Source organism: Pelophylax lessonae, assembly GCF_965119305.1.
Source record: "Pelophylax lessonae genome assembly, chromosome: 8".
NCBI classification, from domain to species: domain Eukaryota; kingdom Metazoa; phylum Chordata; class Amphibia; order Anura; family Ranidae; genus Pelophylax; species Pelophylax lessonae.
The window spans coordinates 141170963-141190756 of record NC_138775.1 but is presented as its reverse complement, the minus strand read 5'-3'; the positions used below and the strand labels follow the sequence as shown (position 1 = coordinate 141190756).

General features: G+C 44.0%; 1 protein-coding gene across 2 annotated transcripts in view; it reads left to right on the top strand.

Moving 5' to 3' along the window:
* UCHL5 (ubiquitin C-terminal hydrolase L5) overlaps window positions 1-19794 on the top strand; it is a 173698-nt gene that overhangs the window by 138945 nt on the left and 14959 nt on the right. The window contains exons 10-11 of one of the 2 annotated variants that reach the window (XM_082266656.1): window positions 9072-9170; window positions 9849-9914. In XM_082266656.1, coding sequence (XP_082122782.1) covers window positions 9072-9170; window positions 9849-9881 — 132 coding nt within the window. In that variant the 3' untranslated portion in view covers window positions 9882-9914. The remainder of the gene's footprint in view (window positions 1-9071; window positions 9171-9848; window positions 9915-19794) is intronic. The other variant, XM_082266655.1, reaches the window with a different exon arrangement.

The following is a 19794-nucleotide window of genomic DNA, read 5'->3' as shown; positions in this document are numbered from 1 at the left end:
TCACCTGTGCGATTTTTTTGATCACGCGCTATAAACAAAAAAAGAGCGTAAATTTTGCAAAAATAACAATATTTTTCACATTTTTTTTATATGAAATTCCCCAAAAAAAATGTAAAAATCAAAATTTTTTAACATTTTTCGGCCAATTTGTTTTATGCTACCTATGTTTGGTAAAAAAAATCACAAAAAGCGTATTTTGATTGGTTTGCGCAAAAGTTATCGCGTTTACTAACAAAGGGAAAGATTTTTGTCATTTTTGGTGTTTTTTTTTTTTAACGCGTAATGGCGGCGATCTGCAATTTTTTTTTTCGGTACTGCGACATTGCGGCGGACAGATCGGACCCTTGACTGACACTTTTGGGGGTACCAGTGACATTACTGCAGTAATCAGTGCTATACATATGCACTGTTACTGCAAAAATGACACTGGCAGGGAAGGGGTTAACTTTATTGGACAGGGAGGGGTTAAGTGTGTCCTAGGGGCGTGATTCTAACTGTGCAGGGACATTCCTATTGGTGTAAAAGCAAAGATCAACCGTTCTACATAGTAGAACGGACAGATCTTCACTTTTACATAGGGAGAACTGACAGGCAGCTTGTTTACACAAGCCGCTCTGTCTTTCTCCCTTCACAGGAGCGATCGTAGTGTGACTGGCGGACATCGAGTCCGCCGGTCACACGCACTGACTTGTCTGTGAACGAGCCGCGGCGGGCGCGCACCTCGGCGGGCGCGCGCCCGCCCGCAATAGGCTCGCAAGTCAGTGACAGGCGAGTGACGTACCGATACGTCACTCTGCCTGGCCGGGGCTGACCGCCGCAGTATATAGTTGTGCGGCGGTCGGCAACCGGTTAAAGTAACGCAGTGCCGAATCCCAAAATAGGGCCTGGTCATTAAGGGGACAAATCTTCTGGTCTACAAGTGGTTAAAGTGACGACAGATTAGAGATTATAGATCACATTTTCATCACTTTAATTAACCACTTCACATCCTGGACTTGAAGTGGTTAAAACAAGTTCATGGCTGCAGCTGTGCATTTTTTACAGCCGAAAATCGCCTGTTCAGTAAGGCTCGGTTCACACTGGGGCGACTTCAGCGTGGCTTGCAAACGACTTCTCTAATAGAAGTCAATGCAAGCTGCTTCGAAGTCGCACCCAAATAGTGCAGGAACCTTTTTCTAAGTCAGTCGCTCCGATTAGAACAGTTCCATTGCACTGAATGGAGTGAGACTTGTCAGGCGACTACGTCGCCCCAGTGTGAACCGGGACTAAAGCTGGATACACACTATCCAACTTTTGTGGTTAGATTTCCTTCAGATTTATTTTTTCTATGTAGTGCAAGGTCCTGCCAGATTGCATACAAATTGAAAGTGTTTAGGTTTGACCTCATATTACAGGTCCCTCTCAAAAAATTAGCATATTGTGATAAAGTTCATTATTTTCTGTAATGTACTGATAAACATTAGACTTTCATATATTTTAGATTCATTACATACAACTGAAGTAGCGCAAGCCTTTTATTGTTTTAATATTGATGATTTTGGTATACAGCTCATGAAAAAACAAAATTCCTATCTCAAAAAATTAGCATATCATGAAAAGGTTCTCTAAACGAGCTATTAACCTAATCAACTAACTCTAAACACCTGCAAAAGATTCCTGAGGCTTTTAAAAACTCCCAGCCTGGTTCATTACTCAAAACCGCAATCATGGATAAGACTGCCGACCTGACTGCTGTCCAGAAGGCCATCATTGACACCATCAAGCAAGCGGGTAAGACACAAAGAAATTTCTGAACGAATAGGCTGTTCCCAGAGTGCTGTATCAAGGCACCTCAGTGGGAAGTCTGTGGGAAGGAAAAAGTGTGGCAAAGTGTGGAAAACGCTACACAACGAGAAGAGGTGACCGGACCCTGAGGAAGATTGTGGAGAAGGACCGATTCCAGACCTTGGGGGACCTGCGGAAGCAGTGGACTGAGTCTGGAGTAGAAACATCTAGAGCCACCGTGTACAGGCGTGTGCAGGAAATGGGCTACAGGTGCCGCATTCCCCAGGTCAAGCCACTTTTGAACCAGAAACAGCGGCAGAAGCCCCTGACCTGGGCTACAGAGAAGCAGCACTGGACTGTTGCTCAGTGGTCCAAAGTACTTTTTTTGGATGAAAGCAAATTTTGCATGTCATTCGGAAATCAAGGTGCCAGTGTCTGGAGGAAGACTGGGGAGAGGGAAATGCCAAAATGCCTGAAGTCCAGTGTCAAGTACCCACAGTCAGTGATGGTCTGGGGTGCCATGTCAGCTGCTGGTGTTGGTCCACTGTGTTTTATCAAGGGCAGGGTCATTGCAGCTAGCTATCAGGAGATTTTGGAGCACTTCATGCTTCTATCTGCTGAAAAGCTTTATGGAGATGATTTCATTTTTCAGCACGACCTGGCACCTGCTCACAGTGCCAAAACCACTGGTAAATAGTTTACTGACCATGGTATTACTGTGCTCAATTGGCCTGCCAACTCTCCTGACCTGAACCCCATAGGGAATCTGTGGGATGTTGTGAAGAGAAAGTTGAGAGACGCAAGACCCAACACTCTGGATGAGCTCAAGGCCGATATCGAAGAATCCTGGGCCTCCATAACACCTCAGCGGTGCCACACGCTGATTGCCTCCATGCCACGCCGCATTGAAGCAGTCATTTCTGCAAAAGGATTCCCGACCAAGTATTGAGTGCATAACTGAACATAATTATTTGAAGGTTGACTTTTTTTGTATTAAAAACCCTTTTTTTTTTTATTGGTCGAATGAAATATGCTAATTTTTTGAGATAGGAATTTTGTTTTTTCATGAGCTGTATGCCAAAATCATCAATATTAAAACAATAAAAGGCTTGCACTACTTCAGTTGTGTGTAATGAATCTAAAATATATGAAAGTCCAATGTTTATCAGTACATTACAGAAAATAATGAACTTTATCACAATATGCTAATTTTTTGAGAGGGACCTGTATATGGTTTTGGTAAGTCTAAAGGAAAAAGTCTTCAGAAAATCTTATAGTGTGTATGGCCCATTAAGGTGATCCAGGCAGCTCTACAGCTGCCCTGATCACTTTAACCACTTGCCGACCGCCGCACGACTATCTACGTCGGCGGTCAGCCCCTCACAGGCAAACTAACGTAGGTCTACGTCGCTTGCCTGTGAGGGTCTAGGGAGCGAGCGCGCGCCCTGGAGGCGCGCTCCCGTGTGGTCACGGACCCCCCTCCCCCGCGCGTGTGACCGGCGGACCCGATGTCCGCCGGCCACTCTGCGGTCGGCGGGGGAGAGGGAGAAAGTCAGGCAGCTTGTGTAAACAAGCTGCCTGTCATTCTCCTCGGTGTAAAGACACTGATCAAATGGATCTACTATGTAGATCCGTTGATTAGTGTCCTTACAGCTCAAACCACAGCCAATCACAGTAGAAAGCACGCCCCTAGGGACACACACAGCCCCTCCCTCCCAAATAAAGTTAACCCCTTCACTACCAGTGTATTTTTACAGTAACAGTGCATATGTATAGCACTGACTACTGTAGAAATGTCACTGGTAACCCCAAAAGTGTCAAAAATGTCAGTCAAGGGTCCGATCTGTCCGCCGCAATGTCGCAGTACCGCAAAAAAAATCGCAGATCGCCGCCATTACGTGTTAAAAAAAACAACAAAAATGACAAAAATCTTTACCTTTGTTAGTAAACGCGATAACTTTTGCGCAAACCAATCAAAATATGCTTTTTGCGATTTTTTTTTTTTTTTTTTTTTTTTACCAAACATAGGTAGCATAAAACAAATTGGCTGAAAATGTTAAAAAATTTGGATTTTTACATTTTTTTTGGGGGGAATTTCATATAAAAAATGTGAAAAATATTGCTATTTTTGCAAAATTGACGCTCTTTTTTTGTTTATAGCGCATGATCAAAAAATCGCACAGGTGATCAAATACCACCAAAAGAAAGCTCTGTTTGTGGGGAAAAAAGGACGCCAAATTCGTTTAGGTACAGCATCGCACGACCGCGCAATTGTCCGTTAAAGTCACGCAGTGCCGAATCGCAAAATACCCCCTGGTCGTTTAGCAGCCAAATCCTCCGGGGCTTAAGTGGTTAACCACTTGCCTACTAGGCCTATTTTTGACATTTGGTGTTTACAAGCTAAAATCAGGTTTTTGCTAGAAAACTACTTAGAACCCCCAAACATTATATATTTTTTTTTTTTTAGCAGAGACCCTAGAGAATAAAATGGAGATTATTGCAATATTTTTTATCGCACGTATTTGCGCAGCGGTCTTCCTAACGCAATTTTTTTGGAAAAAATTCACTTTTTTGAATTAAAAAATAAGAATACAGTAAAGTTAGCCCAATTTTTTCCATAATGTGAAAGATAATGTTACGCCGAGTAAATAGATACCCAACATGTCATGCTTCAAAATTGCTCACGGAATGGCGACAAACTTTGGTACTTAAAAATCCCCATAGGCGACACTTTAAAAATTTCTACAGGTTGCCATCTTAGAGTTACAGAGGAGGTCTAGGGCTAAAATTATTGCTCTTGCTCTATCGATCACGGCGATGCCTCACATGTGTGGTTTGAACACCGTTTACATATGTGGGCGGGGTTTCCGTATGCGTTCGCTTCTGCGCGCGAGCTAACGGGGACAGGGCGCTTTCTGGGGTCAAAAAGTCCTCAGATCTCACAAGTACACTAATAAAGATAGAAAAAAAAAAATGACAAAAAAAAAGGGGACCTTTAAGCCGGTTCTAGGCAACGACGTTTGCCGTCGCTCCGGTCCTCCAAGAGCATAGAGTCGAGTGAGGGCAAGCTTGCCCTCACTCGACATCCTGTCTGAGGATCCGGGACCCAATCATTTTCCCCGATGCCAGGGGGTCCTGTAAGCGGGGAAAAGGACCAGGAAGCGGCGGGAGGGGGGGCACCTCTTCCGCCATCCCGGAAGGTGATCACGCGGCGAATCCGCCGCTGGGACCACCCTTATCGGAAAGCCGATCGCCTGCAGTTTAAAAAAATACCAGGGTTATGGCAGCTATCTGCTGCCATAACACCGGTATTTAGGTTTAAACTCAGGACGTATATATACAGTGGCCGGTAGGGAGGTGGTTAAAGTACATCTGCTCCCTGATCTCCTGTCGGACAAGTGAACTCAGAAGTGACAATGTTTTGGCCACTTCCGGTTTCAGAGAGGTCATTCCATGGCTACTGTAGCCAAGAATGCAGCGAATCATTTTTAAGTCATGATATGTTTGGTATCCATCTTCTTAAACCACATATTTATTTTCCCATACAATAGGGTATTTTATTGTGTTTCTGTGCACTAAAATCAATTTTGGTGCATTTTTATACTAAAAAATATGCATTTGATAAATGGCTGCACAAATATTACGCAGCATAAAAAATTGCAATGGTCAAAAGTTTATTCTCCAGGGCTTCAGAAAGCATATAACATATAAAATAAAGGTTCTAGGTCATTTTCTAGTTAAAACTGCTGATTTTAATGTGCATGACAGTTTTCAATTAACATAAAAATTTCTTTTTTTGTAGGCAGATATTTTTTTTCCTGTGTAGAAAAGGACAAGCTGTAGTTTTTACATAGTTAGGTTGAAAAAAAGCACAAGTCCCTCTGGCTCAACCAATAAAAAACAAAAGTGGAACTAAACCTAATGAATTAACAGTTTGCCAAAACCATTACATTCAAGGCATGCTGGGAATGAGAACTATCACAGCTGCTTGTTCTCTCAACGAAACTGTCAAACCATCAAATGACTGGTGTCCTAACTGATCACGTGTGCAGCACCATGGCAAACGCAAATAAAACGGAAGCAAAGATGGCCGCTTCATTGACTGTAAAGTATAGGAGGGTTTAGTTCTGCTTTAAGTATAGACACCTGTTTTCTTTCATTCATCGATGGACATAGCTTCTCTCATCTTTATATTCATGACTGATAGGGTTTTATAGCGCCACCTGCCAGGAGTAGCACAAAAGACAGAAAAGAACTTCATAACTCTTATGGGCAGTCCTTACTGGAAAAAAAAACCCTCTCTCCATAGGCGAGACAGTTATTTCTATCTAGTGTTTCAGGTGTAAGCACCTAGCTTTTTTTTTCTCCCTTTTCCTTCAATTTTTTTTTTCCTGCAGAGATCTTCAATCAGCAGCCGGGATGGGTGACAGGCTAGATGATCTAGATCCAGTGGTAACCTCAGTCTGGCGCACACAGACCTTTGGCTAAGCACTAGGTCACCTGCATCAAGCCCCATGCTGGACTGGGTTGACCAGTGAGTTTAATGTCTTGCTTAGACATACATGACTGGCGCCAGGCAGTCCATGTAACTGTTACCCTGGCTGACAGCCCCCCACTTTGGTGGAAAGAAAGCTTTGTAATGGGAGCCTTACCCGCACGCTTCACTGGATCAGTAAGTACAGGCCCCTTCCCTCCCCGGACAGTGTGTTGGGCGCAGGTATTTCCTGCTCATTCCCATCAGTGAGGGGCATCAGTGTTTCTGCTCTATGCGATCAGGAATGCGTACTATCCGTTTGTGGTACTTCCTTTTTGGACACGATCCCTACCTTACTGAGCCATCAGGGGATTGCTGTGAATGGGGGTACCAGGATGATTTGCTCTTGCAAGGAGAGATTCACTCAGCCTTGATGGACAGCGTCCAGATCTCCACACACTTCTGGCAGGACTTTTAAGTGGCTCTTGATCCTCAAGAAGTCTGCCTTGGCCCCAACCAGGAACTTGGAGTATCTGGACCTGATTCTCCATTCAGAGCAGGCCAAGGTGTTTCTCCCACCAGACAAACTTTGCTCTTGTTCCTCAAGGGGTCCTCCTTGCGATCTTCTATACAGGCTCTGGGTCTGATGGTGTCCACCTTTGAGGCAGTCCAGTAAGCGCAGTTTCATATGAGGTCTCTGCAGAAGGAAATTCTGTCGAAATGGGACAGACCTCTTTCCCTGGACAAGATATGTCTCGACCAGTCAACAAAGGCATCTCCTTCCTGGTGGCTCTGGTCTCTCTCTACCGGCATGGGAAGTCTTTTTTCTCCTTCTCTGTTGGACAGTATTGACTACAGGTGCCTACTGGGGTTCGGCTGGAAAAGGAATCCTGGGCTCTCATTGGGTCGCTGGACTTAAGAGGAAACTTGACTGCCCAACAATGTCCTGGAACCTACGAGCCATCAGGTTGTCCCTGGAGCACTGGCTGACTCATCTCCTGGGGCATTCAGTCAGGATCCAATCAGACAATGCCACCGCAGTGGCTTTTGTCTTATCACCAAGAGGGGCACGAGAAGTGCATGGCGGTGGCTCTGGAGGTATCTCACATTTTCTGGTGGGTGGAATGGTTTGTTTTGGCACTCTCCACAGTGCACATTCCTGGCATGGAAAACTGTCAGGCTGACTATCTCAGCAGTCAGACGCTGGATCAGGGAGAGTGGTCCCTTCACCTGGACATGTTCCAGCAGCTCTGCTTACACTGGGGAATGCCAGACATTGGCCTGCTTGCATTAGTCGTCGACTGTAAGATCCTGAGGTCTTAAGGCTTTTTTTCCTCCTTTCAAGCTGCTCCCGCATCTGCTTCACAGGACAGGGACCAAAGGGATTTGGTAATCCTTGTGGCTCCATACTGGCCTCATCGTCCCTCGTACACTGACATGGTGCACCTGGCCGCGGACTCTCTGGTGACTACCTCTTCAGGAGGACCTTCGGTCTCAGGTTCCAGTCCATCCTGTTTTACTCTCTTGGGCTTTGATGCCATAGCTATTGAAAGACAGGTTCTGAGAGACAAGGGGTTGCCACCTTTGGGACCTAATTTGGTTCATTCAGTTCTCCTGTAACCTCCTTTTTGAGAGCATTCAGGATATTTCCCTTGCTTTTATCTCAAGGCCACCAACATTGAAAAACTCGCCACATGGAAGGAATAGTGACCAGGAACGCAACGTTCCTGGTCACTATTCCTTCCATGTGGCGAGTTTTTCAATGTTGGTGGCCTTGATCTGTATGCCTCCTTATCCTATCCTACACAAAGATTATGGTGGTTCTTCGTCCGCCCCCTTACTTAGTTCCGGAAGTGGTCAGCTTTTCACCTAAGTGTAGACATTGCCCTCCCTCCTTGTGCCCTGAGTTGCTGCATCCTAAGGAAGTGGTGTTGCGCTACTTGGTTGTGTCCCAGGCCATTATGTGTATTTATTTGCTGCTGCCTCTTTACAGAGATCCAACTCTCCTATTGTGCACACCGACAGTCCAAGGAAGGTCTCCTCTGCCACTGTTTCCCATTGGATTTGGCAGACAATTGTTTAGGCATATGCCCTTAGAGGGGGGGGGGGGCTCTCCTTGGTGTTATGGCACATTCCACCTAGGTTATTAGTGCCTCCTGGGCATTCCGACATCAGGCATCTGTCTTGGGTTTTCATGATGGCGACCTGGTTGTCAGTGAACACCTTTACTAAATTTTTCAAGGTTGGGGTGTTAGCATCTTCTGATGCTAGTTTTGGCCACAAGTTCTGCACGCTGTTGTTTAAAGTTCCCATGGGCACACTTTTGTTGTAGTTCTGGGGTTTGCCTAGTTGCTTCTTTATTTTGTTGGTCAACCCTTCATGGCACTGCTTTGGGACGTCACGATCAGTCTTGAATTTGAAGAAGAGAGAAGTTGTCTGTCAGGGAACAAAAGCGAAAACTGGATTTTTTGCTACTCGCCCTAAAATCACTTTTCTGAGTTCATTGACAGACCCAGTACCCATCCCTCTGTTGGAGATTTACTTCTGATATTACTTTTAGTACTTACTGGCTTGCTTATGCAGAGAGGGGATTTTATCCAGTAAGGACTGCCCTCCGGAGATGCTGAGTTCTTTTCTGCCTAGTGTCTTACTCCTGGTAGCTGGCACTATAAACTTCTATCAGTCTTGAATATAAAGAAGAGAGAAGTTGTGTGCGTCAATGAACTCTCTGAGAAAGGAATTTTATGGTGAGTAAAAAAAAAATCATTTTTTTTGTGTGTTGTATCTTAAAATTAATTTTTTTTTTTTTTTTTTTGTAATTTACTATTACCAGATTGAAAATATCAGACGGAAACACAACTATCTACCATTCATTATGGAGTTATTAAAAACCTTGGCAGAACACCAACAATTAATACCGCTAGTAGAAAAGGTAAGTAGAATCTGGCAAGGGTTTTTTCTACCCCAAATATAGAACTAGACTGCAAATTATAAAAGAATTAAAAAAAATGTATGATTCAGTTGTAGGTTTTTTTTTGTTTTTTGTTTTTTTTTTTTTATATGAAATTTTTAAAACAAATTGTTTTAAAGGCATGTGTTTTTTTTTTTTTTTTTTTCTTTTTTTTTGTTCCATTTCTGTGCAATCAGAAGATAAACAAAAGATCTTAACAGATTACCTCCCCTCTCCATCAAAAGCAGTAGACAACTTCCATTGAAATATTTAATACTTAAGCTGACCATAGATGGATTGAAATTTGGCCAATTCAGCAGGGACCAGCTAAATTTCAGTCCATTTATGGTGGTTCTCATTTGAGTCAGTCTAATGCTTGACCTCTCTTGGTTAATATAAGCACAGAGGGGGAGGATTTCCACTTCCACCTTGCTTTCTTGAAAGGTTATTTTTTCCCTGGGTAATATGGAATTAACATAAGATTTCCAGAGTTGAAGTGTAGGGGAATTGGGGGGGGAGAGCCTTCTTTGTGCAATCAGTTTCCATGCTAGCAAAGAAGCCTTGGTGGTAGAGGTTAAAATATCTGGTTGGTAGAATTACATTTGGAATGTTTTTATATGAATGTTTTATTTTATTTTTTTAATGTATTTTTTATTCTAGAACAGGATACCCTCTTTCAAGAGAAAGACATGAAGGCTGTCCTTGCTACTTTCCATTTCGCAAATGGTAGTTTCCTGGCTGTCATGTTTACCCTCTTGCTTTAATACTTTGTGTCCCTTACCTGGACTAAGAATGCAAAAAAGAATGTCTGTCTGACTTTACAGACATGTATACTAATTCCAGGTCTATGATTCAAACTCTATTAGTGTACTTGGCAGAAAACTAACACCTTCAGAAAGGGGATTGGCAGTGGCAGTCCCATTTCCCTCAGGAAAAGTATGTGTGGTTTTTTTCGGTTTATTATTGTTGTTCCTCGTTTCAGTACTCTGGACTAGTAATGGTAGATAACCGCATTGAAAGCTGAATGACTGGAAATCCTGATCCCTTCCCTCATGATCCATCCCACTAATAGTCTGTTCATACACTGATTAAAATGTGTCTGCTTCAGCAGGGACTGGCCAAACTTTGATCAGTATGGGATCATCCTTGCTCAACAGAAGTCAGTCGTTTTGATCAAATTCTATCGAAGGGTCAGGGTGGAAAACTTTTCTCAATCAACAGTTGCAGCAGCTGATCACTGAATTCTGACAGCGGTGGATTCTGTTGTAAGAATTTTTTTTTTCGTTCAGTCACAGAATTGCCTGCTTTAAGTGGGGTACACACTAGTCGAAAAGCTGCCAAAAATTCCCATCCGAGGTAAAATCGTACGATTGTCGGCTAGTGTGTACACAACTTTCAGCAGCTGATGCCAACATTTTCAACGAAAAAAAACGGAGGGACAAACACCAAAATTTTTATCATCCGTCCCCAGACGACCAATTTTCGTTTAATGTGTATGCAGTACGTCCGCAAAAAATCGGATACGAAAGACCACGCATGATCTGAAGTTGCTGACGACCCGGAAGTCTAGGAACAAATGTCCCAAAAAAAAAATCAGATGAGAAATTTCGTGAACATTATGCACTGTCAACTAAAAACGGTTATGAACGCTGAGCATGAAAGAGAAAAATCGGAGGATATTTCGTCCGATTTTCACCAAGTGTGTACGGGCCTTTAGATTCCTCATGCTATCTGCATTCCCTGCAGGCTTCTAATCAGGATACAGTCTAGTTTATCGTCTTCTCTTAGGCCCATGTTACACTAGCAATTATGTAGCTGGAGGCAACTAGCCAGCAACTGGATTGGTAAGAGAGCAGCCAGCATAATCACTTTCTTCTATGGTGTCCCTATCTTGCTGGTCAGGTCAGTGAGGTATCGCTCCATTGCTGGATTTCTGTAGCATTTAGGCCAGTAAAGGTCACAAGAGGCAGTATAGTCTCTTTAGCGATCCTGTTGCGTGGTTCATGACTTTGTTTCTACAAAGAGCACATTAAATTTGTTTTTTTAAATTAGGCAGTTGCATACAATTTTGGTCATATAATGTTTTAGAAAAGGTATGCTGATTGATAACGTTAAGGGATAAGTTCACCTTTGGGAGCATGTTACAAGCTACACCCATATTTAGGGTGTAACATGCTCCAGCAGTTCCCTCAATCCCCCCCCCCCCCCTCCCATGATAGTGAGCAGGGGATCTTCTCCCTACATGCGCTGACACAATTTAAAAATGGCGCAGCTGTGCATGGCTCTGCCCACACAGCCCCATGATTCATTAACAGCAATCTGTTGCAGAACAGACTGCAAGTACTGTCTTCAGCCACAGGAGATGGCTGTAGTTCTCACTCAACTTTGAGGGTGCTGGTGAGGGCTCTAGTTCATTGATTTTCCTGCTCTTCCGTGGCTGTCTGCCTGTACGGGAGGTACGGGCAGACGGCTATATTAGGAGTCTATAGGAGCCTGACATTGCATCGGTGATCTGCGAAAATTTGTGCATATATTTATTTTTCCCAATAGGTGAACTTAAAGGGAATTTCTACTGGGAGAAATATATGGAGCCTGCCTTTTAAAAAAAAAAAAAAAAAAGCTAGTTGGCTAGCCTCCATGCTGATCCACTGATTTCAGCCTTTTCTAAGTCACTGATACATCATCCGTATGCAAATCAGTTGCTTTGGCATCACTTGCATGCTTGTTTTGGACCAGTAACTCAGAATATTGAATTTCTAGACAGGCAGGCAGCTAGCATTTTCAGAATAAGGTCCATAATGACAGTTCACTTTTTTTTTTTTTTTTCATTACTGGTTTCCTTTACCATTGTGGCACCTGCTGTCAGTTTAACCACTTCAATGCTGGGCAATTTCACCCCCTTCCTGCCCAGGCCAATTTTCAGCTTTTAGTGCTGTCGCACTTGAAGTAATTGCTCAGTCATGCAACATTATACCCATATGAGATTATTTTTTTTACACAAATAGTTTTCTTTTGATGGTATTTAATTACCAAGGAGTTTTCTATACTTTGTACTATAAACGAAAAGAAAAAAAAATAGTTGCATTTTATTCATAAATTTTGACTGAAATGTATACTACATTTCTTTGGTAAAAAATAACCCAAATTCGTGTTTAATATTTGGTGTGTGTAAAAATTAGTCTACAAGCTACGGTGCAAATCATTGAAAAATTGATCATATCTGATGTACCAAAGGCCTATCTAATTTCTTGCCAAGAAAGTACAACGATCCCCCAAACAACCCCTATTTGGAAAGTAGACCGTCAAAGGTATTTAGTAAGAGGCATGGCGAGTTTTTTTTTTTTTTTTCTTTCAAGTTTAATTTTATCCCAAAATCCTTTGGAAACTGAAGACATTTAAGGAATTTTTTTTTTTTTCTCACAAAGATGTCATATTAAGTTTTCTCACACACGGCATAGGCATGCTTACAACTACACCCCAAAACACATTCTGCTACTTTTCCTGAGTATGGCGATACCACATGTGTGAGACTTTTTCACAGCCTGGCCACAGAGAAGCTTAACATGCAAGGAGTACCTTCAGGCATTATCCACTTTAACGTTCTCACAGCCAGGCCCGTACAGCATACGGACCTACAGCACTGCTTGCAACTGGCCAGGTCCATACGCTGTACGAACCTCATTTCTCCTCCTCCTGTAAGGTCAGTTCAATGACCATAAACTTATAACAGAATTGTTCAGCAGACTACATTCCGCTGACCAGAGTTATTAAATGTGACTGGCCCCCCTATGCTGCCACTTCCCTGTCCCTAGCCTCTTCACTTTCCTCCCGGTCACCTAAAACTACTCCCCTCCCCCCCCCCTTCCAGCCCCCCAGCACTGATTCCTCCCCCACAGCAAACCCGATTCCTGCAGCTACCTTTAGAAGCCGGCATCCCTCCTCTGCTGCTCCCGCCGGCTTCAGATGCTGCAGGGGCTTAGGAGATCCAGAGATGTCACCCCCCCCCCCCCCCCCCGCCTGTCCGATCACCCCATTACCGGCCCCAGCCCCCCCGATCCATCCCCGTTTCGGCGGCATCCCTCCTTCTCCTCCCGTTGCCTGCAGCTGCTGACCGGCACTGAGCTCCGGCGAGCTGTCAGCCTGACAGTTTGAATGGATAAGTAGTCTCTATACAAACTCATTCATTCATGTAAAGTGCTGTAGAGATAGGAACTTTATTAAGTCCCTTTCTCTGTCTCAAAAAAAAAGATATGGGGGTCTGTTTAGACCTCTATCTCACAAAAAAAAAAAATTATATAAAAAAAATATAATTGTAAAATAAATATAAAAAAAAACTAAAAAAAAACACATGGAGCAGACTCTGTAAAGCAGATCTGCCTGCTCAGCAACGTTCTGTCTGCTGATGCAGTGCGGACACAGCCCGCTGTTCTCTATGGAGCAGTAGGATGGAAATGGACTGCCTGTCCATTTTCATCCGATGCCATCTGATCCGATCTGCTAGATGGATGGGGAATGGGATCCCCCATCTGTCTGTTTACATCAGCCTTTCCTTAGAAAACCATGGGTGGGTCTGATTGGCCCACCTGAAAAATAGACAGGCAGACCCTAATTGTCTGCTTGTGTGAAAGGGGGCCGAAGGCCTTGTTCACACAGGGCATACACAGCTAACCTTTACAGGTGTTCCTTGCATCTCTGTGCAGGCAGTCCTATTGATGTAATTTGGGATTTAGCAACTGCACGAACAGAGCCGTTGCTCCCAATTTGAAATCTATGTAGGTCCGCGTGCATATCCCTGAACTCACACTGTCTGCGTTCGGTGTCGTGCACCCACAAGGATGTCAGATTGGGAACAGCAGCTATGCCTATGCAGTCATTGCATCACAATTAAAATAAATGGGACTGTCTGTACAGGGATGCACGGAACACCTGTGCGGGTAAGCATGGCCCTTCATGGGCATACTTTTTAGTATATGATGCTTTAGTAGTAATTTAGCTGGAATTTTTGTAATTTATATTGTGTTTATGTGCACTAATAATGATTTAAGTGTATTTTTTAGTGAAAATTGCAATAAGATGAACATTTGCGCAATTATTGTGGGGCCCAAAAATCAGTAGCTTTTTTTTTATTCTACAGTTCATGTGCTTTCAGAAAATGTATAGTTTGAGGGGTCTTTTCAAATTCTGAAAGCTGTAAGTGAAAAATGGTAAAATCTGGAGTAAATTGTTTTTATTTACAGTTTTGCATAACTTCAGTTTTCACCATTTCACAAAAAGGTGCAATTTAAAATGTACAAATATTTGATATTTATTTACTCAAGGTAGGTTTAACTTGTATATTAGGTAGGAATTTAGCAGGAATTTTGTACATTTTGCCATGTATTAATCCATCCAATTAATGAATTTAGTGCAAATATCGTGATGCCTTGAAAATCAGTAGCACCTTTTTGTTCTACTGGCCATGTGCTTTCAGAAAATATATGCTGTGGGGGGTCTTTTACAAACTGAAAGCTAAGTGAAAAAGGAAAACCTCCAGATTTTTAGAGAAATTTTTGGTACCTCCCATTTTTACTATTTTTTTTTTTACTATTTCTCAAAAAGGCGCTATTAAAAATTTACAAATATTTTTTATTAACTCAATACAGGTTTAGCTTTTATATTTAGCAGGAATTTTGTAAATTTTGCTCTGTTTGTCTCTGCTAATAATGATTTTAGAGCATTTCTAGCGAAAATATTGTTTTGGTAGACATTAGCGCAAATATCACGGGGCCTTAAAAATCAGTATCACCTTCATGCTTTCAGAAAATATATGGTTGGGGGGGAGGGGGGGGGGTCTTTAACAAACTCTGAAAGCTTTTAGGGAACAATGAAAACCTAGAGAAATGTGGTTATTTACATTTTTGCATACCTTTACATTTTCACCATTTTTCAAAACGGCATAATTTAAAAATTACAAATATTTGTTATTTATTACCCTTAATACAGGTTAAGCTTTTATTTTTATTAAGTATTAAGCAAGAATTTTGTAAAATTTGCCTTGTTTATATCATGCTGTTAAAAATGTAATTCCAAAGTACCATACTTCTTCCATAGTATGGAAAATGTTAACAGAAAAATATTGGGGGGTATAGCACACCTTGTAGGTTCTGGGACGACATCATATGATGCCGCCCAGTTTCAGGTTGATTGAGCGCACGCTGTGTCCCTGGAACACGGCACGATCCAGATCTCAGTAAAGATCTGATGATGCGGCTCTTTACCCATGTTATCAGCTGTATCCAATCACAGCTGATCACATGTAAACTAGGAAGTGCCATTTATCGGCTCTGCTTGCCTCACACTGACAGTGTGAGGTGAGGAGATCCGATTAACGACATATCCTCACAGGGAAGACCTGTACAGATAATCGGAGCACTGATCATCAGTGCCCTTATCAGTGCAGCCGCAACAGTGCCGCTTATCAGTGCAGTATATCAGTGCCTCCTCATCTTTGCCACCATATCAGTGCCCATTAGAGCAGAAGGAGAAAAAAAATTACTTATTTACAAAACTTACTGACCGAAACTGACATTTTTTTTCAAAATTCTCATTCTTTTTTTTTAGTTTTTTTTTTTTTTTTTAACCACTTCCATACAGAGCAGTTAGACACCCTTCCTGCCCAGACCAATTTCAGCTTTCAGCACTCTCACACTTTGAATGACAATTGCTCAGTCATGCTACACTGTAACCAAACAAAATTTTTATCATTTTTTTCACACAAATAGAGCTTTCTTTTGGTGGTATTTGATCACAACTGGGATTTTTTTTTCGTGATATATGCAAAAAAAGAGCAAAAATTTTGAAAAAAAACACTTTTTTTTAGTTTCAATTATAAAATTTTGCAAAAAATTATTTTTTCTTCATACATTTGGGCCAAAATGTATACTGCTACATGTCTCTGGTAAAATTAACCCAAATTAGTGTATATTATTTAGTCTGTGTGAAAGTTATTGAGTCTAGAAGCTATGGTACCAATTACTGAAAATTGATCACACCAGATGTACTGACTGCCTATCTCCTTTCTTGAGGCCCTGAAATGTCAGGACAGTACAAATACCGCCCAAATGACCCCTTTTTGTAAAGTAGACAGTCCAAGGTATTTAGTAAGAGGCATGGTGGGTTTTTTGAAGTTGTAATTTTTTCCCACAATTGGGAAAATGAAGAAAAAAAATTTTTTTTTCTTTTTTTTTCCCCACAAAGTTGTCAATTTATAAGCTATTTCTAACACATAGCATGTACACAGCAAAAATTACACCCAAAAATACATTCTGCTACTCCTTCCGAGTATGGCGATACCACATGTGTGAGACTTTTACACAGCCTGGCCACAAAAAGATACTCCACGTCCACCTTCAGGCATTCTAGGAGCATAAATACACATAAAACTTTCTTACTACCTATCACACTTTTCAAGGCCCTAGAGCACCAATACAATGGAAAAGTCCACAAAATGACCCCATTTTGGAAAGCAAACACTCCAACGTATATTCTATGAGGCATTATGGGTCGTTTGAACATATCATTTTTTTCCACAGGTTTTTGGAAAATGTGGGAAAAAAATGAAAACTTTTTTTCTCTTACGTCCTCCGACAGTCGCCGCCTCTTCATATTCGTCACAATGGGGTATTAGACTTTGCTCCGAAGGAGTAGCTAGGCAACAGAATATGTTAACATTAAAGCTTTTAACATATCCCACCCTCAAGGGGTGGTCCTCTCAGTCAATACCCTCCTACTTCCTGCAACCATATCTCAGTTTCAATGTCTAGCTTGTCAGGAGTAGCTGGTTCTCTCTGTGCTGGGGCTTTTTGCCCCAGCCTCTGTTCTTCTTTTTGGATTTTTGTTTGAGTTTTTTCTCTCTCTCTTTACTTAGCTGTTCTTTTTGTCAGCATTGGTTAGTCTTCTGATGAAGAGGATTATGCGGGCTGGGTCTCGGGCTGATCCCCCTGGTCGCAGGTCGTGGGTCAGTGGCTTCCCAGCCTGCCATCGAGCGTTCAGCCAGGTAACGCTACTGGCGCAGTGAACGACCCATCCCTGTTCGGTTCAGGGATGATCGGTGAGGTGGCTACCTCACTGGACGCTGTGCGGTTTCTTAACCCCCGTTTTGTGCGTCCTGAATGCGACTCTCCCTGCCTCATGTGCAGCGGCTTGTTCACCTGTGCGGGTTCCCCACGCCATTGAGAGGTAAGTGTATCTATGTGGGGACCTGTATATCGGGGGGGGGGGTGTCAGTCTGGGACTGTGTAACCTGCTCCTGTTCACACTGTTTTGTCTCCCTATCACTCTGCTGCATTCTGTGGGCTGCAAGGGGGGGGGGAGCTGTGTGACACTGTCTGTGTCAGCCTGTGTTCAGTGTGCAGGGCTGTGTGCTGTGGGGCATGTCTTCTGTCATGTTGGGGCACGATACAGCGATCGCTGCGGCGATCTGCCATGTTTTTTTGCATGGATAGTGTTATCTGCATAACTGTATTGTAGGAGCGGCGGTTTCGGCGCCAAACGGCGCCATTTTGCCTGCGCTCGCTCCGGCCGCATGTTCTACATGTAGGCGGCCATTTTCTTGTAGCCTTCCATAGGCTTTAATAGAGCGCCCTGGTTTCATCACTTCCTCTTCTCCTGGGTGCACCGATCGAGGCAGCAGCAGCGGCAGGGATCTCCTCAGGTTTTATCCTTCTGTTCTTCCTATATCCATTGCCTGTGTTCAGTTTATTGTCCCTGTGGGGGTCTCATTGTGCTTGTGTGAGGTGCGGTGGGCTGCGCTCGCCGCGCTTGTTAAAGGGGCAGTTAACCCTTTATTCTCCGGCATATTGGGGCAATGGATTCTCAGGAGGGCAAATTTCCTGCCACCTTGGTGGAAAGCCAGGGGTCTTCTGTTTCCCCCCCAGGGGGGGATTTGGCCGCTATAGTGGCTGGACTTGCTGCTCAGGTGCAGATGCTGGTGGCTGCTCAATCTACTAAAAGACCCAGAGTTTCTATTTCCTCTGATTCTGAGGGTGAAGGTGATGGGGCTGTTATGGCGGGGTCTCCTTGTCAGGGTCCCGTTCCTCCCTGGATCTCGTGGGATCCGAGGTGGAGGCTGAAGTTGAAGGGGTTGATAATTCTCCCCCTGGCTCGCCTGAAGAGCTTGCAATCATGGATGAACTGATTGCTTCCATAAAACAAACGCTGTGTTTGCAGGATGAACCGTGTCCTCCTGCTGCCTTGGCGGCTTATTGGACGCAGAGAAAACGCAGGACACCGCAGGTTTTTCCCTGCACTGATGATTTTCAGCGCGCTGTTAAGGAACAATGGCGCCACTTACGCAAACCTTTTGCTGTACCTAGTAGGTTCAAGCTGCGTTATCCTTTTTCGCCTTCCACTGATGAACAGTGGTGTGTGCCACCCCCGGTGGATCACGCGATTGCGGTTTTAAACAAATCCACTGCGATTCCTGCAGAGGATTCCCCGGTGTTCCGTGATGCCACGGATAGGAGAATGGAGTCTCTTGCCCGTCATACTTATTCTGTTGCAGGTTCGATGCTAAAAGCTCTGTTTGCCTGTCTTGTGGCAGCCCAGGCTGTCGCAAGTTGGACGCAGATGCTTAGGCGCGTCCTAGTGGCTGATTCGGCCTCGCCGACGACACTGGCTATGGTGGATCAAATCCATCAGGGTGTCATGTATCTGTGTGATGCGGACTTGGACTTAGTCCCGTTGGCTGCACGTGTACACAGTGTGGCGGTGTTGTCTCGCCGCCTGGTTTGGTTGAAGTGTTGGTCGGTGGACCAGTCTTCGCGTAAAACCTTAGCCAATCTGCCTTATGATGGGTCTCGCCTTTTTGGGGAGTCCTTGGATGCTTTGATAAAGGGGATCACCGGAGGTAAGAGCACTCTCTTGCCCCATTTCCCCAAGGCTAAGGGGGCTCCTGGGAAGAAGCATGCTAATTTTCGGCCTTCTCAGGGGTCCTTTCGTGCCTTTCGGTCGCACTACAAGGGCAAGCCGTTCAAGGGTCAAGGCTCTCAAAAGAAGCCCTGGTCTGGGAAACAGAAGTCCGGTCAGTCCGGACCCGCTGCCCATAACAGTGCGGTCTGAAGGGGCGCCCTCACCCAGTTCTGGGGTGGGGGGACGCTTGCTCAGTTTTCTTCAACCCTGGTTGGTCCGCGTGCGGGACCGGTGGGTTCAGGAAATCGTTCGATCTGGTTACAAGATCGAGTTTCTCTCTCGGCCGGAGAGCAGATTCTTTCCCTCAAATCTTCAACTGTCTCCGGAGCGTTTACGGGATCTGCACCTGGCGGTGCAGGACCTGAGGGCTCAGGGAGTGGTGGTTCCGGTGCCTTATCGGGACAGATTTCGGGGGTTTTATTCCAATCTGTTCACCGTGCCCAGGAAGGAGGGCAAGGTTCGTCCAATTCTGGACTTAAAGGCTCTGAACCGCTTTGTGCGGGTTCGCAAGTTCCGCATGGAATCCCTGCGGTCGGTGGTGGCTGCCCTGGTTCCGGGGGAATTCATGGCCTCCATCGATTTGAAGGATGCGTACCTTCACATCCCGATCTTCGAGGGTCACCAGAGGTACCTTCGATTCGCCGTTGCGGAGGATCAC